The sequence below is a fragment of the Saccostrea echinata genome, unplaced genomic scaffold, assembly GCF_033153115.1.
Source record: "Saccostrea echinata isolate AGI-Se365-2 ecotype Australia unplaced genomic scaffold, CSIRO_AGI_Sech_v1 ptg000056l, whole genome shotgun sequence".
Taxonomy (NCBI): Eukaryota; Metazoa; Mollusca; class Bivalvia; order Ostreida; family Ostreidae; genus Saccostrea; species Saccostrea echinata.
In genome coordinates this window covers 13,799,003-13,825,353 of record NW_026889805.1, presented here as the reverse complement: position 1 = coordinate 13,825,353, position 26,351 = coordinate 13,799,003, and the positions used below count along the sequence as shown (strand labels likewise).

The 26,351-nt window shown below is 35.2% G+C and overlaps 1 protein-coding gene across 1 annotated transcript in view; it reads left to right on the top strand.

Annotated features, from left to right (window-relative positions):
- LOC133173868 (uncharacterized) overlaps positions 1–26,304 on the top strand; it is a 31,925-nt gene extending 5,621 nt beyond the window's left edge. The window contains exons 2-4 of the mRNA XM_061308939.1: positions 14,341–15,534; positions 25,437–26,088; positions 26,274–26,304. Coding sequence (XP_061164923.1) covers positions 14,341–15,534; positions 25,437–26,088; positions 26,274–26,304 — 1,877 coding nt within the window. The remainder of the gene's footprint in view (positions 1–14,340; positions 15,535–25,436; positions 26,089–26,273) is intronic.
- The last annotated feature ends 47 nt before the right edge of the window (positions 26,305–26,351 follow it).

The window sequence follows — 26,351 nt, the reverse complement described above, 5'->3', positions numbered from 1 at the left end:
TCAAATGTCATAACCAGATATTACAGATTAACAAATATGTAAGACATGCCACTGTTTAGTCATTTATTAGTTAGCCCATGGGCTGACTAGTTACATTGGGATGAAACTGCAAGTGCACTTTCATAGATTGGAATTCTGGGAAAAATAGACGAGTCGTTCTAAAGGCGCGCTTCTTCATGCACACACTCTGGTCAGTGACAGATTGATGAGATAGCCTTTATTTATAGACTGGTCTCTTCTCTGTCATTCTAGAAGACGAAGTAAATTGTGAACAGTTTTAACTTGAAGTGTTTGAGACAAAAATGCTTCAGTGCTGCTCTAGGACATTAAGTAAATTGCCTGTATACTTTATAGCTAGAACAAAACAAGATACTAATAATCTCCCGGAAAAAACTTTCTTGCGATGATGGTCTTGCCATATATTATGAATAAGTTTTAAATGTATATGTACAGTTTTAAAATCGTTTACAGTTCTTTTCAATCAATATCAGGATTTTTCTCATTTCTTCTATAATAACATGTCTTTTAATGAAATGAAAACCAGTACAGATCATGATGTAATCTGAAATCATTTTGCCGATTCTTTAAAAAGCTAACCTTGAAACGTACATTATTTTTTAATATTGAAAGAAAAGGGGGAAAACAGACTGAATCAAGAAGGAGGGATGTCCCATTTACTAGGTGGAGGGAATTTGTTTATGATTGGACTAGTCCACTTAAGGGGTATTAAACTGGGAAACATAATAGTAAGAATAACTAGAGCAGAGCTCGTTGCAAAGCAACGAGTAGGTCTTCCGTTGGAGCTGCGAACAGGAAGAAGTGACCTTGAGTCAAGGTCATGCCACATTCTAAGGTTATAAGCAATCTTGTAAGGGGTATCAACTTGCAATGTCTCACCAGTAGAAAGACAGTTAAGGAATGTTGTTTCTCCGTTGATGACCTTGAACTCGTTCAAATGACCTTGCATCAAACCATGACACACTCTGGTTATAAGAAAACCCCATCTATGTGTTACCGACTCGACAAGTTAACACATGTTCTTTCAGACCATTCATCCAGTCAAAACATTCTTTCCTTAGTGACCCTAAATTTAATCAACATGGCCGTAGGTACCGAGGGGGGCGTGCCCCCCAATAATTTTGCCGATATATAGATTACTATCGTAGACATAGATACTATAGCTTGTGCCACCTCAATAACAACGTCTGATAACCTTCTTTTTTTTTTTTTGCTTGTCAAGGAATTTTTGGTAGTTGGTGACCTTTTTTTTTTGCTTGTCAGGAAATTTATGGTAGTAGTGCCCCCTCAACTGTCAACTGAAAATGTATGGCTGTGCCCCCCCCCCCCAAAAAAAAAAAAACTGAATTTGCTTCCTATGGGCTTGATCAAGGCAATGATACACTCTGTATGATATCAGCGATACCCTTTTGTGTGTTTCGGACTAGACAAGTTCACAGTTTGCATTTATTGCATGATAGTGAGGGAGACATGAAGATTTCTTCGCCCATAAAAAATCATATTCCGCGAGGGCAACATGAAGATTTCTTCGCCCATGAAAAATCATACTCCCCGAAGGCAACGCCCGAGGGAAATATGATTTTTCATTTGCGAAGAAATCTTTATGTCTCTATTATGCAATAAATTGTTTATAATACCGAATTAACCAAAATGCAGGAATTACAAAGGAGATCCAATGAATAAAGCAAACATGCATTTGATGAGAACGATATGAAAGAGATGTAAGTTACAGGTACACCAATAGCCTCGTTTCATTAAAAAAAATTCCTACGTGACAAGTTTGTGTGATCACACCAGTAACATTCAAACACCATTACATTTTTACACATTTAAATCGACACAAACAATCAAAGATAATATGTTGACGGTGCGACCGTTGGGCGAGTGCATTGTTCACTTAATTTTAAGATCCGCCTCTTCAAACAGCACGAGACATTTGGAACGTCTAGACTGTGACGTCTCATGACGTATGTTAGCTGTACTTCCATAAACGAATTTTGAAAAGTGCAAACATTTTAACAAAGAATGTTTAATCTACTATCTGTATGCAATTCCATTAATTAAGGTGATTTTTTGGGGTGAATTTTTAGTTGTTGTTACAGCGCGAACGAAGTTAGCAGCGTCGCTATAAACAATCTAACTCCTCACTCGTTTAATTGTGACGTCACAATCGTGAAACACGACGTTTTGTTGCAGGGCAAACATGATGGACACGTGACTTTCTCGGCCAATCAAATTCTATTTTACTAGTGATTTTTCACTTGTAATCTAGTTTTCACAGAGGTATAATAAAAGTTTTTTTAGACCATACATCGAAATAAATTATCATAATTTCTATAGTCGTAATTTATTAGGTTCAACTCACTGCTTTAAAGGATCATTGTAAATGTTTTATGCCCGATTTGGATACTGAACTACGTGTGATTTTTGAAACACTGATGCCCCCATATGGCATCTTATGGCAAAAGTTAAAGTTTCTCAAATGCAAGTCAAACTCCATGGTCAAGATCAAAAGATAAAAAAAATGTTATTACCCAAATAAAGGTCTTGAATAAAGAATATACTGTGAAATATATACTAGTATGAAAGCCACAACAGCAACAGTTTAAAAGTTATTGCCAAGGTTAATTTCTTTAAAAGGTCAAACTCCAAGGTCAAGGGATCATAATTGTTTGTACTTGAGGGAAGGTCTTAATTGTTACAAGGAATACACATATGGTTTTAAAAAAGCCTTAGCACCAACTGTTCAAAAGTTAAAACCAAGGTTAAAGTTTTTCAAAAGTAGGACATACTCAAAGGTCAAGGTAAAATGGTCAAAATTAAAGGTATACAATGACAGGCCTTGTCACAAGAAAATTACCTATGTAATATAAAAGCCCTAGTACTAGTCATTCAAAAGTTATTGTCAAGGCTAAAGTTGTTTAAAAGTTGGTCAAACTCCAAGATCAAGGTCAAATGGTCAAACATATTTATACCCAAGGAGGAGACTTATCACAAGGGATACAGATGTGAAGTATAAAAGCCATAGCACCAACTGTTCAAAAGTTTTGGCCAAGGTTATAGTTTGGTAAAATTTTACGAAAGAGGATCAAACTCCAAGTTCAAGGTCAAGAGGTCAAATATGTTGGTACCTGAAGGAAGTCCTTGTTACTAGGAATACACATAAGAAATATGAAAGCAGTAGTTCCAACCAATCAAATTTTACGGGCATAGTTTTTTTGCGGACAAAGAGGCTAACACAGTCTAACAGACAAATAGACAGGTGTACAGGACAAAAACTGTATGCCCCCCGGATCTTCGATTACAGTAGCATAAAAAAAATGTCGGCGTCTTTGGGTTTTCGCATTGGCCTTAAATCTGAAAATCCAAAGGATTACAAGGTGCATTACGATACGCTTTCACATCATGTTCTACATGTATAACCCAGAGCATATTGTCTGCAAAGATAAATATTTAATTCAGTATTTAATTAGCTATGCATAATTATCTATGTTGTTTTAAAAAGAAAATATAAAAGAAATATTTGTTTTATATTTTTCGATGTAGAGATATGCAGAAAATGTTTTCCTATTTTAAGTCCTATCGCAATACATATTTAAAAGTGTGTGTTGGAGGGGGGGGGGGGGGGTCATTACATTTTTGCTGGGATTCGCCTATGTATGACCGTAGAGAAACAAAGAGTGGGGAGGGTGCAAGCAGCAACTAAATCAAAATTTACATATTAAAACTACAGCAAAAGACTATTTTCAGAAGGTCTGCCCCCCCCCCCCCCCCCCCGTACAATCCGTACAACGGACCTGTGAAATAAATACTGATCCTACATTCAGAGTCCCAGGGCACCAGGAAAGAGTGGCAAAAAGAGAATATCGGTTTATTTCAGTCTATAAGTCGAATCAAAATATCTTTTCCTCAAGAGTCTTCTTTCTTTGAGTTCATCCCAGTGATCCTGTGATTTATTTCATTTATTTTACGTTCTGTACTGGACTTGGAAAATGAGGACATCTTTAGGTTCCTGAGCTGGCCTTGAAGCCCGCAGAACAGATTTTCTGCTTTATGATAAATTCAAGTGATATGTAATCCGGTATTAATTTTGAGTTGCTTTTTTTAATGTTAATTTCATCAAGAAATATGAAAAATTAATGTTTTAACTATACACAGTGAGGCATTTTTTGTGTGGAACGATTATCAAATGGGGTTTTCACGATTTTTTCATATGGTACACATGATGAGTAAGTGCAATAAATATAATTTGTGGAAAAAATGTCCAACAAGCCCCGGGGTTGAATATCGGGGGGGGGGGGGGGTCTGTCCACAAGTACCTTTTGTCAAGCCCGTAGAAAGCAATTTCAGTTTTTTTGGAGGGAGGGGGGCAAATAGAAATTTCCACAGGTACATGTACTTGTACTCGATTTTTTCCTATGGTACACATGATGAATAAGTGAAATAAATATAATTTGTGGGAAAAAATGTCCAACAAACATCGGGGTTGAATTTGGAGGGGGGGGGGGGGGATCTTGTCCACAAGTACCTGAGGAAATTTCTTGATACATAAACAGAATTTAAAAGCATGTATAAGACATCAATTGAAGGGGAGAGGGCACGGCCGTAATTAAAAGTTATATAGAGACTAGGAAGGAATTAACTGTCATTAAATTTTGGTTAAAGGACTTATCGCATGATCTTTCAAAAATCGTAATTTTATGAAAAATATTATCTATAACCTTATTTATTAAAATACTGAATACAATAAACGTTGTTGAAAGCATATTTTAAGAGATATGGAGAGCTGAAATTCAAATACGGCAATATGCATATTTCAGTTGGATTTCGGCGAAATACTGCTCTGACGTCATAGGCGACAATTCGGTGATAGAGAGATGAGAACATGCACACTATTTACGGAGTTATCAACGACAAATGCAGCTTAATTACGAAAAATGCTGAAAAAATGAATTCCTTATATGCTTTTCAATTACTATAGAACATTAATTAGTTCTAAGGTATAAGGCTTTTAAGATATTTTCGTTTTTTATTCAAAATATTTAGAACCTGTAGCTCTAATTACGGCAATCTTTCGTGATCGGGAATTTACTTTTCAAGATCGCCATCCTTTAAAAAACAGATGAAGACTTGCATAAATTAATGTTATATACAAAACGAAGAATAACAAAGTTATATAATGTTTAATTTGTGAACCATGTGATAAGATGACAAATCAAACTGCATTGTTATGGCGAGTTTCTTCGTCTTCGCTGCATCTCCCTCGCTATCGTCGCTGCTATTTTTACAATGTTAACAGATTTTTCAGATTTTTTCTTGCTGACAATTCTAGCATATAAGGTTGAATATTCAATTTATATCGATAAAATAAGTGATTTGGTCGTCCACAACGCAGAAAATTCAGGTTGTATCGCGTATATTTCAGTAAGATTAATGAAGAGCTGATCAGCCATTGTCGCCTTTGACGTCACAGGGTCACGTGATCGCTATCTAATTAACTTAGATTTTTAATTCAGGGGTTTTCATTTGAGTCAATAATTGGTTAATTACCGCGATTTATCCACAGTAAAAACACAGAATTTATAAATTGTGGTCATAAGGAACGTAATACGCTTTTAATTTCAAATAATTTAGAAACATGCGATAAGTCCTTTAAGAACTATTACCTAAACTCTTCACTTTCACATTTTCAATTACAGATTCTTGTTTTTAAAAAGCTACACATGTACATTGATATGTATCTATTAGATGCATAAATTATGTTATCAATCATTTTATCTTAAAGGAGAAGTAAAAATCTCAATCAAACTTGTTCCGCATATTATGCTCTCTGATTCATTACTCAACAGATGCTTCATATACATAGACTGCAGACTGCAGGTGTGCATGATAAATTCACAGCATGCAGCTCCAGCCTTAATTCCAACTTTGTTACAAAATATTATTATTTAACGCGAAAAATTAGAATTAGCCGATAGAATATTTTGAATCACTTCGGAAATGCTGCCGTAACACCAGACTGAGTTCACAATATCGAGTGATTTTGATTGACAGGTGTAGCGCCGTTGTGCATGGATTTCGTGTAACTGCAGATTGTGGTTGAAAATAATAAACAAACAGATCTAAAGAAAAGATATTGTATACTGTACATATATTTCTTAAGAACCAGTTCATTCATGAAACGAATTTAGTCGTTTTATGTGGGCCCATGTTAGATCATTTAGGGTATTCCGAATCACCCCGCATATCGCGACTCTCGGTAATTTACCTTACCGCTGTACCTCGCACAACACATGCACAGGTGTGACAACCAAACAGTCATTATTAGTAAGGTCTATACTTATTGCATACAACAAATAAAGAGGTAAACATAATGCGTTAACTAAAAGAATTAATTATTTTAATTCATTAACTTCCTACCCTTTTCGAAGAAAATGCCCGTGTAGAAACGTTGCATGGTATTTCTCATCGATGTCGTGGCGTTGTTGGTTGATGAAACATGGCATATAAGGTATCGATAGAACGGCAATTTTATAAGCTTTTGTGAGTATTATTTGTTTTTTATAACACCTCAAAAATATACTAGTTATGGCCGCATTTTTAGCCCCCTATAGTTTCGAACCACGTGTGTACATGCCCCTAGCCAAATAAATTGCACACGCTACATATAAGTTATTGTTATATGTCAGATTATTATTTTTTTTTATATAACATTGTTTTTCTTAAATGCAAGGGGTATGAAAGTAATGATTTGACAAAGCAAGAGCTATAATAAGACTATCCCGGGTCCCGGTATACACTTGATCAGTGTTGATCAATGTTGATATGTACGAGTACACGTATGCAGTGATATACGTCATTCTTGATAATCATGAAATCTAAACATGAGTTGGTTTAATTCCTTTTCACAATTTTTTTTATCATCATCATATATCATTATTTGGTAGCCTACTCGTAGAATTATGACAGTTCAATGTTAATTATTTGCATTAAAAAAATCACATAGGTAAAAAAAAAATTACATAATTATCATGATTATATTTACAGGACAACAATTTACAATCAGGTAATTTCAGAAAGTAAATATTCTGTTGGTATTTGCTTTTCTGCATGATCTGTCTCTGAGAACGCTGTTTTATAGTGTGTCTACAGAAGGGGGGGGGGGGCTTTAATAACTTAATAAAAAAACCAACAACATTCAACAAGAAAATAATTCTTTTTATTTTTTGATACTTTTGGTAAACAATACCAACTAATTCATTAATTATAATGTTGTTATCTGACTGTTTTTAGCCATTTACCTGGTGATTCGAAATACCCGGAAGTGACCTGCAATACACTAAAAAGGTGATGTAAATATAACCCCTGTCAAGGCCGCTGTATCGTAGATAGACTCGCCGTGTAATGTAGATTTGATTTTTCATTGAATTGGCTTTCCTTTAATACCAACCAACCATTTATAAACTTGTTAATAAAATCGTTTACCGTCAAAATGTAAAAAGTGATTCGGAATACTCTAAATGTACTCGTTATAAAAACAACTCATTATCAACTCAGTGGACCGATAATTTACTTCAAAATAAGCTATAGATCAATAAAATTGATTTCAGATTAACCAATATTTTGTTGCAAAGATAATGTAAAACAGAGACCGGGGATTTTGTATTTCTCTGTATTTTAAACACTCGATATGCGTACATTTGGGGCGCTCTTGCATATACATGTACACTTGTACATTCGAATTCATGATCGTGCTTATAAAAAGAGCATGTTCTGTACTTGCATGCATGTATGTATGTATGCATGTATCCGTAAAACTTTTCGATTTTCCCGAGAATTCATCCTCACAATGTCAATTAAGGTTCCGAAATCACATGTGAGGATGCCGAGAATTGAAAAAGTCACCTCCACTTACAATTATCATGCATGTGTACATGCAGTTTAAAACACGAGACAGAAAAATAAATTGTTGCAAACTTAATGGTTAAGTCGGCAATTAAAATGCGTAAAACTTGAAATGAATAAATGCACGGGCGGTAAGGATTGATAAAAATAAGCGTGAGATAGAGTAAAATAAAATAATATGTAAGATTTGAAATGATTTCAAACCCAATTTTCCAATAATCGCTATGAGTACACAATGTATTTTAATACCGATATGACCCCGGCTCTCTGCGGCCACGTGTGCACGAAGACTGGGTTACAAAGCGACAGAGCAGAATGTAAACTGTGCTGTAAGAAGACGTGAATTATTGTATGTTTAAAAGTATTATTTGATGTATATAGTTTAATATTTAATGAAAAATTAAATGAAGAAACAATTAAGAGACTGATAGTAAAAATTATACTTTACACAAGTATTAATACTTAATACTTCCATCACTAATTGCAATTATTTGCCATAGCACCTTTTCAATTACAATTGAAATAGAATACAATTACACGGGACAGAGAAATAAATTGTTTGTTTGTTTTTTTAAATCGTATTTCTGTGTCGACAGTGAACAGGCCGGTAAAAGCGATTAAAATTCGAAATGATTTTATGCACTAGTGTTTGAAATTAAGACTAAATCAAAGATGCAATAACACGGGACAGAGAAATAATTTTTTTTTTTTTTTTTTTGCTTTTTTTTAAAAATCGTATTGCTGTGTAGACAGTGAACAGGCCGGTAAAAGCGATTAAAATTCGAAATGATTTTATGCACTAGTGTTTGAATTAAGATTAAATCAAAGATGAGATTAAGTTATCTTAAAGATTCAATGTAAATTTAAAAAACACAATGTTTCATTAGTTGTTGTTTCTACACGATGGATTTAAAACATAATCACAGTCTTCACAGATATTTGTTTTGTTTACATGGTTTATGACCGCAGGTGGCTGGTCGATGGTGACCTCGGCAACGTGGGATCGCGGGTTGGTTACATAACTAAAAACATTTAGGTGAACATGGAGAAATGCGTACTGTTAATGATCATTAATTATTCGATGCTTAAAGTTTAATATTACTTATATAGTTATATAGATACATTTAATTCCTTCCTTTATTTGAAGACGTGTTCCCTTTAAATCTAAATTAAAAAAGAAAAGAAAGTTGTAAAGAATAATTTATGAGTGAACCACAGAACACGTTTAAAACCTTATTTAGAAGAAAATTAGCATTAAATACAGTAGGGTATATAATTTATTGCAAGTTTGTTAAAGTTATACACATGAAGAGTTCCGATTTACTTGCCGAATGAAAACGCTTACCTGTTTACGGGACCTGCTTTTTACCTACATATTGCGACATATTACGCAATACTCGAACAAAACAACATTTGAATGAGATCAAAAAGGTGTTAAAGAACAACTTTAATTCCGAAAGCCATATCGAAATATTTACCGTTTTTGAGTTATAAAGCGAAAAATTTCAAAGGCTCTAGATCCCTAATTTTAGGGGCCAGCCCCTTTTAAATGATATCAAATGAAAGCTCTTGCTATTATGCACAACTTTTATTCTACATGTTTTAACAAAATATTTTTAGTTTTAAAGATATAAAGGAAAATATGTCAAAATTTTTGCTCTTTTCCGCGTTCTAACTTTTGACCCCTCTCTAGCGCCATTTTTAATGCAAAAATCAAAAAACAAAAACCGATGTGCACAACTTCAATGCTTCTTCTTTTCAATTTCAAAGGGTTTTGTGCTCCAATTATTACAGTCTCAGAGCCTTTGTCTGGAAACCAGAGGCAGAAAAATTTCAATCAAAGGGGAATAACTCGTGAACAGAAGGTAATTTCCGAATTGTATTACAGTATTCTGAGAGTGTTTTGCAAAGTCTAAAAGCTCTGAAAATTTGAACAAAATCCGTTCAGAAATGAGGAAGATATGAAGCTTCAAAGTTGGCGTCTAGGAAAAAAAAAAAAAGAATAATAAGAATAATCTTAACCATCAGAATCAGTAGAAGGTCTTCCGTTGGAAACGGAAGACCTTAATCAGCAAATCCATTGCTTTTGTGTTGCCTGCCCATATACAATGTGTTTTTTTTTTAAATGAGATAAAATTTGCAGTTCATAAAAAATCTAAAGCTTAAGAATCAGGTTAAAGAACAAACTTTATTTATTTCCATAGAAGTTATCACACCCATTCAATAGAACAATCCAAGAAAAAGGCGCAAAGATAATTTACTTGTGACATTTGGTGCGAAATGATTGTGTCATCCCTTTGGTAGAAGACAAATGGACTGATCCAGTAGTTTAAAAATGCAAAAAAAATGTTACACGGACATGTTGGTATCATACATGTGATAAGTTCTGGACCCAAATACTGTACAGTAGCCTTAAAAATACTGGAATTTGGATGAAAATACTGTACAAAGGTCATGAAAAAACTGTACAAAATAACAACAAAAATGTTAAATAAGGATTAGATTTAATACATAATTTAATTCAAATTGACATGTTTTATTGGTTGCAATCAACTTTTGCAGCTTTTAAAATTTGAGTAGGGGGCTCATATTCACAGCAATCTCCAGTGATGTACATAAGAGACTGTCTATTGTATCTTGTGACAGTCTTTGCCTCCAGTCTGTCTGTATTTTCCGCATGATGCTGAAGCATCTCTCAGAATCTGTTTGAGTGGGCAATGCTAAAGGCAGCAAAAGAAACTTTGCATACTTGGATTAATTCTCTCCACATGTAAAAATTAGTGCTGCAAATCATGCAAAATACATGATGCACACTTACTGCACTAACTTTTGCCCATGGAAATTCTGTAACCCATGTTGGATTGAATTTCGTTTCCCCCTATCCCCATCACTTAGAGATGGTTCAGACTCGTGTCTTTTTCTCTTAGACATGTCTCTCAAACTGACGAAATTCTAACAAGTTTTAATTGCAAACCACCCTGTAAAAACAACTCAACATAAAGGAAAATTTGATATGTTTTAATGACATAGTAATTATCGCGGAGAACAGTTCACACCTTCCAGCATGGTATTTTGTTTACAGGCACAGTGAGTCACGCATTGGTGTTGCGAGAATGGAAGAAAAATGGCGGTTTTTTGGGTAACAGTTCAAAATACGGTACAACAATTCATTTCACGTGAATTTTTGTGTACCGCCGGGACACCTTGACGGGGTTGCAAATACTGTACATTTTCTGTACAGCCTGTACATATCACATGTATGTGGTATAAAGAATTGCAAAGAATAAACAGGTACATGCAAAAAAACTGAAGAAAGTAAACACATCATTATTTTGCATCAGTAATATGATTCTTTCTTCTGCAAACTGTATTTGTTTAAATGCAGGTAACAAATTCCGATGTAAATCAGCTTGCACAAAATCTAGCTCACTAAGTATGATCACTTAGTTTTGGACCAAGGAATTTTGATCCTTATAATGCCTGATGCACGTGGGGTCAGGCAAAATTGCATGTCAAATTAGAGAGAAATAAATGAAGTTAGTGTGAGGAGATAACTGGTAGAGCATCTCTGATCAAGCAGGTGTTATCTATATGTCTTGGGAATTGAGCAAAGGAATCAGCATCTTAATTCCTTGTGTTGGATTAAATAGTTCTTGTTGGCTAGCCTAACTTTCAAGATAAATTTGATGTAAAGTAATTAAAACTAATTTGATGTTGTATGATATAATTAAAACTAATTTGATATTGTATAATATGATTAAAACTTAGTTAATTAGTTTTAATTTTTATATCTTTACAACAAATTGCAGAGTGTCATGTCTCACTAAGATGACAATTTTATAGTCTAAAGAATAATTTGTTTTGATGTTTTTTTAGGCTGTAGTGTTAATCAATCATGAAATATATAATAAACAAAGCTGCAGATGGGCATTTGTAAATTAAGCTCTAACACAACCAGTTGATAAATATATGGCATATATTTGTTATAATTAATACCTACACCACAGGAGATGTATATACTTCAAACATTAATATAGGGAATGGAAAAATCTGACATTGAAATCTTTGTATCAAGGTTGACATGATTTTCTTCCACTCTAAACTGTTTACGATAATTAAACAATATTTGACGGGCATATCATACTGTGGCAGGGCACATTATTAACACATCAGTTGGAATAAAAGCAGAAATATTTTTTTATATGGTGTATAAGTATAGTATTCAGGATTATAATAATTAAATTGCAGGGGACATGTTTTAACAGCAGTGGCAGCTTGTGAATTGTTGAATTGTTTGATTGCCTCATTTCAGTTTTAAACATGTTACTTAAGAGTTTTTAGGTCACCTGAGTCACTCAGGTGACATTTTGCTATATGTTTTCATCCGTTCTGCACTAACATTTAAACATTTTCAGCTTCTCAGGAGCTGCTCAATCAATTTCAACCAATTTTGGCATATAGCATTGATGAGTGAAGGGGAACAAAAGTTATGAATTTCAAGGTCCTTGCCCCCTAGGGGCCTGAGGAGGTGGGGCTGAAAGCATCAAAATCAATGCATGGAGTCTTTAAAAATCTTCTTGACTCCCAGACATCAAAGTCAGACTGTTGGCATGATTGTAATAAGCATTTAGCCCTCTACCAAAATTGTGAAATTCATGGCCACAGGGTCAGGGGTTCTGGTGCTTGGGCGGGGTCCTGTTGAATACAATTGAAAATGCATTATTTCTTAAAAAAATTTCTCCTCTGATCCAGGGTATTAAGGCGCTAAAGTTTTTTTTCTTTTGGTTTACGACTCTGCCAACCCTAATTTTCACCAATCATGAAAATAAAAATAATGTCTTTATTCTGAAATATAATTTTTCCCGATTTTTCTCAGCTGAACGATTTGTTTTAAAATTTAGAATGCATCTAAGTCAAATAAGCGCTTATCAATAATTGAGACCTTTACAAACATTTAGATGACCATAAATAAACACATGTGCAAGCCCAAAATGGCAGTAACTGTCATAAGAACAAGGTAATTCCCCACTTAAAGTAATGGCAGACATTTGAAGAACTTTTTCTACATGAAAAAGTAAATCAAATCTGGGTGTATGATGCCCTTTACCATCATTTCTCCAATTGCAATATCTCAATTGGCTAAATTCGAACTGGAATATTGGAGAGTGCCCAAGCCTAACCTAACACAAATAATATTTATGCCCCCTTCAAAGAAGGGATGGCATATTGCTTTGCTGCTGTCTGTCGGTCGGTCTGTCTGTCTGTCGGTTCACCAACAGTTTCCGTTCATTTTCTTTGTAGATGTTGCACATACTGAAATGAAATTTGGTATAAAGATTTATCATAAGAATATCTAAGTCAATTCAGTTTTGGGTACAATTGAGCAATTTCTGACAGAGTTATGCCCCTTGGACTTAGGAAAATTCCAATTATTGGGGGGGGGGGGGGGGCATCAGTGTTTCACATACATCTCTTGCTAGAAAATCTTCTCTGCTCTTGGGTATTAAGCTGATGAATTAAGTGTATGGTTATGATGAACAAGGGTGCCTCTTCCAAAATTGTGATGTGGCCCATGGGTCAGGGGTTCAGTGGAAGGGGCTCTTTTGATAAATAGCAAAAATGCATTAATGCTTTTGAAATCTTCTCCTCTGCTCTTAGGTATTAAAGAAACAAACTAACTGCATAGTTATGATGAGCAAGGGTGCCTCTTCCAAAATTTTGAAATATTCGCCCCAGGGTCAGGGCTTCATGTTCGGTGGGGGCTCTACTGATTATATAGTGAAAATGCATTATTTCTTGATAATCCTCTGCTCTGCTCCTGGGTATTAAGTAAACAAACTAAGTGTATAGATTTAATGAGCAACGGTGCCTTTTTTAAAATTATGAATTTCATGGCCTCTGGTTTAAAATTTGAACCAACTAAATTGTGGGAAAGTTGTTACGTGATACTCAGGTGACCTTTAAGGCCCGTGGGCCTCTGCTAATTTTAAAAGATGGAAATATTATTGAAAAAGTACACATACTGTAAAAGCCATTGACTAACCGCTTATTAAATTTGAAACCAGTTTCGATCTTTCTGACTGATTAGGCTGTTAACTGGTGAATTTTTGTCATCCCTAAAACATATAGTTGCCATCTTTTTTCTACCTTTATGGTACCAAGTTAATAATTGTTAAATATATAAAGCTAGCCAATGTTCTGGGAATAACTTCTTTGAAACCAAACTTGTAAAAATGTGCAGTACAATGTATTTTTATAGGCTATTTTATATAGGCTAACTGTTTATATAGGCTAACTGTAGTGTTTTAGAAAAAAGGGTTATAGCAAAATGTCTAATTTGAAAATGATTTTTTTTTATCTCTCTTTCACTGTATCATAAGAGCATAAAATCTCTACAGTTTAAAATTATTTCTTCAGCACCTGGACGAAAGGATTCCAAGGAATCTGGAGGGAAACCTCAGCCAAATGGAGTGGGACAAGAACATATAGTGGAGAAAGATGCAGTCTATCGTCCGGTTGGAAGGGGAAGGGGAAGAGGCAGAGCTCACAACAGGGGGAGTGGCTCTGGGAATGATCCAGGGCGGGTGATGACATATTCAGGAGAGGATGGACATGTTGACTGTAAGAAAGACTTGCTGGTCATTAAGGTGGATAACACACCAGGGACAAAGTCAGATCAGGTGGAAGTGGAGTATTCTGATGGAGAAAATGAAGCACATAGTGGAGATCACACAGCAGCCCACCATAAGAAGGCAGGGCCACATGCTGAAGAACTGTGGTGGGATGAAGAGGGGGATGATATAGGGCTGGAGTTGCAGGGAATCCCAGCTGAAGATGATATTTTTGAACAGAAAGACTTGTTTAATGATTATCATGGGGAAGGATATGATAAAAATGGCCATTTTGAGGATGCTCGAGGACAAACAAGTCAAGGAGATGCTGATGAATGGGAGGACTGTACTACAAGTGAAGATTTTTCTACTGACAGAAGTCAGAGCCAGACATCAGTATCAGATGATCTGACCTCTCCCCTCAAGGTTAATCTTAATCCTGATGCACCTGTCTTTACTCCAGCTTCACAAACATCACCCAGCCCACTGGCAGCAAAGGTCAGTAAAGAACAAAAGATTGAAAAGGCATCACTTAAAGAAAAAAAGACCAAAGAGTTGAAAGTTGGAGACAGAAATATCTCCAAAAATAAAGAGGAAAAAGCCCCACTGGACAGCAAAAAGGAGAAAACTGAACATTCCAAAAGTGACACAGATCACTCTGACTCTGGAAAGGCAGTCACAAAGCCTGAAGAGTCTTCATTAGCTCCCTCTGAGGAGGAGCTCAAAGGTGAGGTATTTGAGAAACCAACAATGGCCGACTCTCATACCACACAAGAAGAACCTCCTGTAAAGGCAGACACTAACCCTGATGATAAGGGTCAGTCTGATGAAAATCAGAATTTGATTGATCCTCCCACAGATATGCTGCCTAAAGAAGAAGCAGATCAAGATGACACCAAGAAGAATTCTCAAAGTGAGACTGTAGATGCTGAGAAACAAAAACCTGAGGTTGAGGATGAAACAGATTCTCATGATGATATAGCACAAGAAGCCATTGAAGGTAATATTTTGGATAAATTTAGAATGTTTTTTTATGCCCAGCCATGGATATGGCCAGAGCATAAAGTGTTTGTGATGTTCATTTTCTGTCCCTGTGTCCTTCCATCTGTCTATCCATCACACTTCACAGTTATTCCAGTTTCAAAAAACAATATAAGATATTTTTATTTAACTTCACTCAAGATATTTTTATTTAACTTAACTTATGGTGATACATATTGATGGGAGCTACTCAACTGCATCAAAATTGTTTGACCTTGACCATCCCTTCGACCTTTACCTCAGTTTTAGGTCACCTGAGTCACACAGGTGACCTATTTCTATCTGCTTTTGTCCATCATCGTGCGCTGTCCGCCGTTCATTGGTCATAAGCTTTTGAACATTTTCAACTCCTTCTCTTGAACCACGGAACCAATTTCAACCAAATTTGGCATATACATGTCAGTGATTTTTCTACACTCAATTTAGGTCCGAATATCGGCCCTTTCCCCTCTTAAAAATTACCGATTTTTTCCCAATTTTCAACTGCTTTTTTCCCAAAATCAAAACGTATTGTTTTGGTTTGATTGAATTTTTTATGTACGACTTATCTATAATGGAACGCTATTGTTTTTGGTCATTCGGACGCTTAAAATAACGGCAAAAAACAACAGTTTAATTGTGTGTTTGCAAGCCTTGGAAAATCGATCATGTGGAAGTCAAACTTTTGTGTCAATACATCGTAAGAAATTTAAATATGCATGTGAATCTGTTAAGCATAGCTTTATTTGTAATTTGCAAGTACTAGTAGTTCTACAACAAGTGTCCTTGATTTCACGAAAATTAAACTGTTTCTTCATCCTGCAGAGACTGGCATTGCAGAGAAATATGCGATACAGCAATACATGCTTGTAAATAGTGTCAAGATTATTCCATCTCCAATGCGAGCAATAACGAGAAATCGGGAATGATTTTTTTTTCTCAATTTATAATTCTACCATAATGGTAAAAAAAAAAAAGAATATCTATAGGACAATCAAAATACAAAAATGAAAGAAAATTAAAATGTAGAACTGTCCATTTTGTTGAAAATGAAAAATTTTGTAGCAAATAAATTCAATAAATGATATTACATTTACTTATTATTTTATTTTACTTGTCAATATGAAGGTTAAATACAATCTTATTGTTTTTTCCCAATTTGACACAAATGTCGACAATTTTTCCCAATTGAAAAGGCACAGGCCCCTTTTAAAAATTGTAGAAAAATCACTGCATGTATCATCAATAGGTGAAGAGGTTCAAAATTTGTGAATTGATGGTTCCTGCCCCCAGGGAAAAAACCATAAAAATTAGTGCTATCTTGAAAAATCTTCTTTAATCCTGGACATCAAACATTCAAAAACTGTCGGAATGATTGTAATAAGCATTGAGCCATCTACCAAAACTATGAAATTCATGAACCCTGGGTCAGAGTATTGGAGTTAAGACTGGACTCTAATTATTATACTGAGAAAATGCAAAAATTCTTTAAAAACCTTCTTGTAGATTTAGCAGAAAAACTACGTACATGTTTATTATGTGCAAGGCTGCTTCTTCCAAAATCATGAAATGTATGGCAGCCCATGGTCAGGGGTTTTGGTGTTGGTGGTTAGGGGAGGCTCTATTGATTCTATAGTGAAAATGCATTCTTCTCTGCTGGGTATTTAGCAAACAAACCAAGTGCATAGTTATGATGAGCAAGTATACCTTTTCCAAAATTGTGAACTTCATGGCCCCTGGGTCAGAGGTTCTGGTATTAGATGGGGCTCTATTGATTTTATATTGAAAGTGCTTTCATTCTTTGAAAATCTTCTCTGCTACTGTGTATTTATAAGACTAACAAATTGCATAGTTATGATAAGCAAGGGTGCTTCTTCAAAAATTGTGAATTTCATGACCCCTTGGTTAGGGTTCTGGTGTTAGGGCAGGGCTCTATAGATCAGAAAATGCATAATTATACCCCACGCAACAAGAGGTATAATGTTTTTGACCCGTCCGTCAGTCAGTGTGTCAGTCAGTCAGTCCGTCAGTCCTGTTTTTTTGTCAGCTCAACTCCTCATAAACCGCTGCACAGAATTTCGTCAAACTTTGCTGATATTTAGCACACAATGTGTAGATGTGCATATTACCAGGAAATTCTGATTCCTTTATTTTTTCTGGGAATTTCAGCACTTTTCAACTTAGATTTTTGGCCATATCTTGAATATAGAGATTAACAGTTTGTCAGCACAACTCCTCTTAAACCGTTGCACAGAATTTGGTCAAACTTTGCAGATATTTAGCACACAATGTGTAGATGTGCAGATTACCAGGATATTCCAATTCCATTATTTTTCTGGGAATTTTGGCACTTTTCAAATTAGATTTTTGGCCATATCTTGAATATAGAGATGAACAGTTTGTTAGTGCAACTCCTCTTAAACCACTGCACAGAATTTGGTTAGACTTTGCAGATATTTAGTACACAGTGTGTAGATTTGCATATTACCAGGAAATTCCGATTCCATTATTTTTGCCCTAAGAGTTTTGCCTATTATTGAAGAAACTTTCAAGCTAGGTAATAAGGAAATCCACTGGAATCATCTTTTATAATGAAATTTTATGTGAAATATTTTATGACCTTAAAAGACCCCTATTGATTTTGAGATCAAAATATTAATGATTTAACACACACACACACGCACAAAATCAAAATCCCCCCCCCCCCCCCCTCAAATTGGTGCTTTGCCTTAAATAATTTCGTAAGTACAGTTTATAAACAAATTCATATGACTACATCATAATTTTGTTTCCATCAATTATTTAAATGTGTAAATTGTCATGTGTTGGACATGGACTTACACTCATTAACAAATCGAAATCACTGAGGAATTTAAATAACAGTTTGTCAGCATAACTCCTGCACTGAATTTCCTGAAACTTAGTAGGTATTTCAGACATAATGTATAGATTTGTATATTACCAAGAAATTTTGATTCCATTATTTATCTAAAAACTTAATTAAAGGATCAGTGCACTTAAGCTATGAGAGTTGGATCCCGGTGCTTTGCCAATAATAAATTTCTGAAATTTATAAATTTTTTGAATCAGAATTATTAAACAATATCTTAAGAGCAGAGTTTGATATATTATATCACATAAGAATATTAAATAATGCCAAGCGACAGTGGTTTTTGCAACAGGGGTCTAGCAGTTTTGTCACATTTCTATTGTTATTCATATGCATACCAGTTTTCAACGACATTGTTTACATCGAGCCGCAACTTGTCCATTCTTCTCATTTGCACAGAATGTGTATTTTGATTTAAACTTATACATATCCAAAGGGCAGTGTTGGACAATTTGCGGCTCATATGTAATTTTCAAAAAAAATCTCCAAACTACGCTCGGGTTAGCTACTAAATTAACAGGTCACCAAGTGTCAACCTATTTTGACCTGTTTGATATTATAATCACTTTACTCACATGACGTTCCACTGTTCGATTTGCTCTCATTGTGTCTATCAATAGACTTCAGGGCTGTACACACGGATGTATATTTAAGTACAAAATCTGACTATGTATAGACTTTTAATACGGTGAATCCTAAGATTTTTCGAATCTTATAAAACTGTATTAAGAATAGGGCAATGCTCTATTTCTTAATACTAGTCTTAACTTACCTTTCATTTTCAAACCAATCGAAAGTACTCACATTGTGGTCATCCTATTTTTATCATAACAAAAAAAAGCACGTGGTAAATAATGGTCGACTTTCGCAGTAAAAATATCGAAAAACTCGTTGTTTTATGGGAAGAAGATCAAAAGGGGTAACTACATGTAATTGTAAAAGTTGCTCAAATGCAGCGTTATCTATTCTACAGAAGTTTTTAAACTACTGGGGTCTTCTCTTTGCACCTCATCTAGCGATGCATTGTGTGCACCAAGTACATATACATTTTCGTTGACTATGTTTTTTAATCTGAAATATACTTGTTCCATCAATAAAATGTTAATTTAAATTACAGATAGTTTGTATTTCTTGGAGTTTTCATGTTAACCTACCGACTCAAATTTTAAGTTAAAATTTTATATTTCATTTCCGAATGTTATTTATCTATACAATCATGCATATAATAAAATATGTATCACCGTGAGTACTACATACATGTATAATTTGTTTCACTACACGTTTGTATTACTCTACGTACTACATGTACAGTGAATTACGATTAAATGTAGTGTGACATCGAAGTCATGTACATGTGAATCTTTCTTAAAACATACATTCATTCTTTGAATTGAAAAGCATTCAGCATATAAAATGAAAAATGATAAAGCTAAAGAAAAAAAGAGGGGGCACTTTTTATCATATACGAAAACTTAAGATTGATCTAATTCGGTGCTAGGCATCAAACATATGGTTACGAATCATGAAAATGATCAATATGTATGGCCATGAATCATTTATTATTTGTGTGAATCATGAAGCTACACAATCTTTCTCTCCCCCATTTAAATTCATACTGTAGAATCAATCTGGAAATAATGTGCAAATGTTTACATTCCACTTCCATGCGATTTAAATATCTCCGCCCATTTGTGGGTACCTTAAATTCGAAAGTGGTCCAGTTCAAATTTCCGGAATTTAAGGCTTATACATGTTCTTTTCAATGACGTTGTGTGGAATTATAGCAATATGTTTAATAAAAAATTCGAAGTATAAATATCAAAAGCATATGTATGCACAATAATCATAGATTAATTTAGCAATATAGTCTAATTTAAGGGTTAAAATGGGTGACCGAAAAGGCTCCAAATGACACTCTAAAGTGCACTCATTCTTTGTAACATACAAAGATCTGAATGTCCTTATATGCAAGAAGTTTTGATGTGGTGATTTTTTGCAAGTAATGCCCCTTTCTGAATTATACCGTGTTTTTAAACTGCACTGTGCCATTCATTACGTGTTGTATTGTCGAATTTTGGGGGAGCGTGGGGTATGTGAGCTTGCTCACTTTTTCTTTCATTTTTTAAAAAAAAATATTTCTTCCTCTCTTCCCCTAGGTAATTAGCAGACTAACAAATTGCATGGTTATGATGAGCAAGAATCACTCTTCTAGAATTGTGAAGTTCATGACCCTTGGGTCGAGGGTTTTGATGTCATGGCAGGGCTCTTTTGAATATGTAGTGAAAATGCATTTTTTCTTTGAAAATCTGCTGCTCTGGGCCTTGGTTTTTAGCTCACCTGAGCTAAAAGCTCAAGTGAGCTTTTTTGATCACCTGTTGTCCGTCGTCTGTCTGTCCGTCCGTCTGTCTGTAAACTTTTCACATTTTCAACTTCCTCTCAAGAACCACTGAGCCAATTTTAACCAAACTTGGTACAAAGTATCCTTGGGTGAAGGGGAGTTTGAATTGTTAAAATGAAGGGCCAAGTCCCCTTATAAGGGGAGATATTCAAGAAAAGACAAAATAGGGTGGGGTCATTAAAAATTCTTCTTCTCAAGAATCACTGGGCCAAAAATGCTGAAACTTATGTGGAAGCATTATGGGATAGTGTAGATTCTAAATTGTTCAAATCATGACCCCCGGGAGTAGGGCAGGGCCACAATAGGGAATCCCAAGTTTTACATTGAAATATATTGGAGAAATCTTTAAAAATCTCCTTCTCAAGAACCACAGGACCAGAAAAGCTGAAACTAACGTGGAAGCATTCTCTGGTAGTGTAGATTCTAAATTGTTCAAATCATGACCCCCGGGGGTAGGGCGGGGCCACAATAGGTATTAGGAGGGGAAAATCTGGTAAAGAACAGCATGGCCAAAGTTACTCAGGTGAGCGATGTGGCCCATGGGCCTCTTGTTTGAAGTATCAGATTTTTAGGTCACCTGAGTCACTCAGGTGACCTATTGCTATCCGTTCTCGTCCGTCGGCGTGCGTCATGTGTTAACATTTGAACATTTTTAGCTTCTTCTCTGTAACCGCTTAACCAATTTCAACCAAATTTGGCATATAGCATCTATGGGTAAAGGGGAACAAAAATTGTGAATTTCATGGTCCCTGTCCCCCTGGGGCCTGAGGGGTGGGGCTAAAACCACCAAAAATAATGCAATCTTTAAAAATATTCTTTACTCCTGGACATCAAGCAATCTAACTGTTGGCATGATTGTAATAAGCATTGAGCCCTCTACCAAAATTGTGAAATTCATGGCCCCAGGGTCAGGGGTTCTGGTGCTAAGGTGGGGCTATATAGATCATATAGTGAAAGTGCATTATTTCTTTGAAAATCTTCTTCTCTGCTCCTGGGTATTAAATAAAGTAACTAAGTACATAGTTATGATGAGCAAGAGTGCATCTTCCAAAATTTTGAATTTCATGGCCCCAAGGTCAGGGGTTCTGGTGTTAGGGCAGGGCTCTATTGATTATATAGTGAAAATGCATTAATTCTTTGAAAATCTTCTTCTCTGCTCTTGGTTATTAAATAGAGTAACTAAGTACATAGTTATGATAAGCAAGAGTGCCTCTTCCAAAATTGTGAATTTCATGGCCCCTGGGTCAGGGTTCTGGTGTTAGGGCAAGGCTCTGTTGATTATATAGTAGAATTGCATAAATTCTTTGAAAATCTCTCTCTCTGCTCTTGGCTATTAAATTAACTAAGAACATAGTTATGGTGAGCATGGCTGCCTTTTCAGAAATTGTGAATTTCATGGCCCTTGGGTCAGGGGTTCTGGTGTTAGGGCTGGGCTCTATTGATTATATAGTAAAATTGCATTAATTCTTTGAAAATCTTCTTCTCTGCTCCTGGATATTAAATAAACTAAGTACATACTTATAATGAGCATGGCTGCCTCCTCAGAAGTTAAGAATTTCATGGCCCCAGGGTCAGGGGTTCTGGTGTTAGGGCGGGGTTCTATTGATTATATAGGGAAAAGGCATGAATTTTTCAAAGTCATCTTCTCTGCTCCTGGGTATTTTTCAAACAAAGGAAGTGCATGGTTATGATAAGGAAGAATGCCTCTTCCAAAATTGTGAAATTCATGGCCCCTGGGTCAGGGGTTCTGGTAAGGGGGGGCTCTATAATTGATTATATAGTGAAAATGCATAATTTCTTTCAAAATATTTTTTCTACTACTAGTTATAAAGTAAAGAAACAAATGTATAGTTATGATGAGAAAGGGTGCTTCTTCCAGAATTGTGAATTCGTGGCCAATGGGTCAGATGTTCTGGTGTAAGGATGGGGCTTTATTTATTTAATAATATGGTGAAAATGCATTTCTTTGAAAATATTCTATGCTTCTGGGGATGTTCAAGGCAAACAGAGTAAAAGTTTTAATATGCAAGGGTATTTTTACCAGAATTTTGAACACCTGGACCATTTAGTCAAGTGTTCTGGTCCTGGCCAGGGCTCTATTAACTTGTATTCTGCTGAGCAAAGTTATTCCCCTTTGCCATTCACCTTTGATAATTAATCAATGTAAATAATGTATTTGAAAGCTTAATAGAATAAGAGAATTATGCAAGAAAATTTATTGTATAATAAAAAAAAGTACTTTCATAGTTTTAATGACTTGGAAATAATAGATGAATAAAAATGAGACAAAAATTACTTCTCCTCTTTTAAAATGTTCTTCAAAGGCCAAGAGAGGCCATTGTGAGATGTAATAATATGGGGTTAAATAATGGACAATTTGTTAATAGTCTGCATGGGAATAGTGATGAATGGGGGGGGGGGGGGGGCAGATAGATACTAGACCAATTATTTTGTTGATGCTAATCATACTATTTTTCTTGCTTTTGGGCAACAAAGCTTCATTTATCAGTTTATGGATCCTCTAAATTGTTGTATTGTACTCAGGTGACTGTTAAGGCCCTTGGGCCTCTTGTATCAAAACCTAATTTACATCATTAATTAAATAATGTTATTTCGGACTGGTAATGAATTTAGTAAAGGAAATACCTATAAGAGGCTCATAGGTCGCATGGTCACCTGAGCATTTTATGCTCGAATTGACAAATACATGCTGTGTAAATTATTGAATTATTTTGACTTTTTCCTTGGTAAGCCCAAAATGAAGGAGTGTGTATTTAGAGGCAAACACCTTAATGCGGGTATTACTGTCTCATGACAGCATCTAGTTATTATATTACAATATGTATACTCGTATGTACCTCTTGTAGATGCATTTATCAATGATTATACCATTAAGCACTGCTCATTATATTTAAGATCATGTTTGTTCTATCATTTGGATCTTCCTCCTTCTTTGTTTCATGTTTGTAAATCTTTTTTGCTCCTCCGGGGGCCCAAATTGGACTAATAAATCTTGTATCTTGTATAGAGAAAGATCTTTAAAATCTTCTTCTCAAAAACCAATTGGCCAGAAAAGCTGAAACTTGTGTAGAAGCATCCTGAGGTAGTGTAGATTCAAGTTTGTTCAAATTGTGATCCCTGGGGGTAGGGTGTGGCCAAATGGGGGGGGGGTCAAATTTTTATAAAGGAATATATAGATGAAATCTTTAAAAAAATTCTTCTCAAAAACCATTTTGCCAGAAAAGCTAAAACCTGTGCTGAATTATCCTCAGGTTGTGAAGATTGTTTAAATGGGACCACAAAAGGAGATCCAGTTTTTACATAGATTCAAGTTTGTTTCAATCATGATTCTCAGGGATAAGGATGGGCCACAATGGGGATCAAATTTTTGCATAGAGATGTATAGAGAAAAAACTTTAAAATCTCTTTCTCAAAAACCACTTGCTTAGAAAATCAGTAACTTTTGTGAAAGTATTATCAGATATTGTAGATTCAAGTTTGTTTTTGGGGATAGAGTAGGTCCACATACATTTGGGATCCAATTTTACATAGGGAAAAAAATTTAATCATTCTCAAAGAAGTCAAATGTTATATGATTTTACTTTTATGCAAGCATCTTAATATATTGTTAATTCTCAATCATTTAGATATGACTATAAAGTCATCTTGTTACAATGTTTAACATAAATATATCTGGAAAAAAAAAAAAAACCGAAAATCTCTTTACACAGGATCTTTTCTACTACATTGTCCAGATATTTAGTATATGACTCCATAAAGCTGATTCTATTATGGCTAGTGTTGCTCAGGTGAGCGATGTGGCCCATGGGTCTGTTGTTTATATAATGCCCTTTTGCATTCATCATTTAATTAGACCCCGCTCAATGGGCACCCTTTAGTGATCAGTCTGTCCATACGTCAGACTGTCTGTCTGTCTGAGATCACTTGTCCGGAGCATATTTTCTCTTTCCTTGACCCAATCTGGTTCATCCACATCCACAGAGTGCCTTTCGGTAAAGGGTGTGCAGTAACCTTCAACCAAGTTTCTAAGTCTAAGGTTAAGGTCATAGGCAGAATTATATGTAAAAATCCTTATCCAGAACTTATATTCTCTCCTCTTGGTCCAGTCTGGCTCATACTTCACCAACAGAGTGCCTTTACTCAAAGGGTGTGCAGTGACATTGAACAAAGTTTCTAGGTCAAGGTCATTTCCTTTCCAAACAAATTCCAGATCATATATTCTCTCCTCTTAGTGCTATCTGGCACACACTTCACATAAACAGAGCTTTTAGGTAAAGGGTTTGCAGTGACCTTGAACCATATTTTTAGGTCAGATGTGAAGGTCATAGCTGATAACTTTAATATCCAGTTTTGGACCTTAAATTCTTTCCCATTGGCTTAATCTTGCTCAGAGGTTAGCAGTGAGTTTGAATTTAAGTTTTATGCCAACTGGAAAACTTCGAAGTTATAGGTTAAATCTCTGAAATGCTTTAAATCCTAATGTATATTATTTTAAGCGAGGCCCTTTGAGATGGTCACAATGTCAATGATGTCTAGTTATTCCCTACATTTTCCTATTTCTTTTTTTTTTCAGAGAGAATGGTTGCCACACCAGTGTACCAATACTTTTCAGATGAATGTTGCTTTTCTTCTGATGATAGCTTCAGGGATCCAGATTTTTTGTGTTCTAAAAGTGAGGTGGAAAGGAGTTTTAGTAGTGATTCTGACGATGAAAGTGACACTTTATTCAGGCACAAAAAAAGAAAACTTGAACACAATGTCAATAAGGCTAAAAAAAGGAATCTCAATAAAAACTTGGAAGAAAAGGATAATGTTTCCGACATTGAAGACGATTCCTCTATGTCTGATATTATCAGCTTACCCTGCACTTCCCAATTCAACACAAGAGTTGTTTCGAAGGAAGAATTTGGATTGCTTCCAAAAGGAAAAATAAAAGAGGGATGCAAACAAACATATGATAAACAAAATTATTGTACCTTCTGTTCCAAAAATATCAAAAGTAAAATATCAAGACATATCCTTACCCACAAACTTGAACCCAAAGTGATGAAAATTCTTTCTTTACCAAAAAGATCCGAGGAGAGAAAGGTTGAATTAGAACTTTTAGCAAATGAGGGAAACTTTAAGCATAATTTAGAAGTTTTGAAAAAGAAGGAAGGACTGCTTGTTGTAGCAAGAAGAGAATCCCAATTACAGCATAATCCTATGGACTTCTTGCCTTGCGAGTATTGCAAAAAGTTCATTTTGAAAAAAAATCTGTGGTTGCACCACAGAACTTGTCCAATTCATGTATTTTATGAAAAAAACAGAAATGTAGAAACAAGAGGTACTGAGAATGAAAAATCCAATAATGCTGTGAGAAGGGGATACAGTTTGTTGTACAGTGGATTGATTGATGAAGATACTTCAGTTGTGAAAATGTTGGACAGGATGCGAAATGATGAAGTAAAAGATGTGGTTATGAACGATTCCATAATAAAGAAGTATG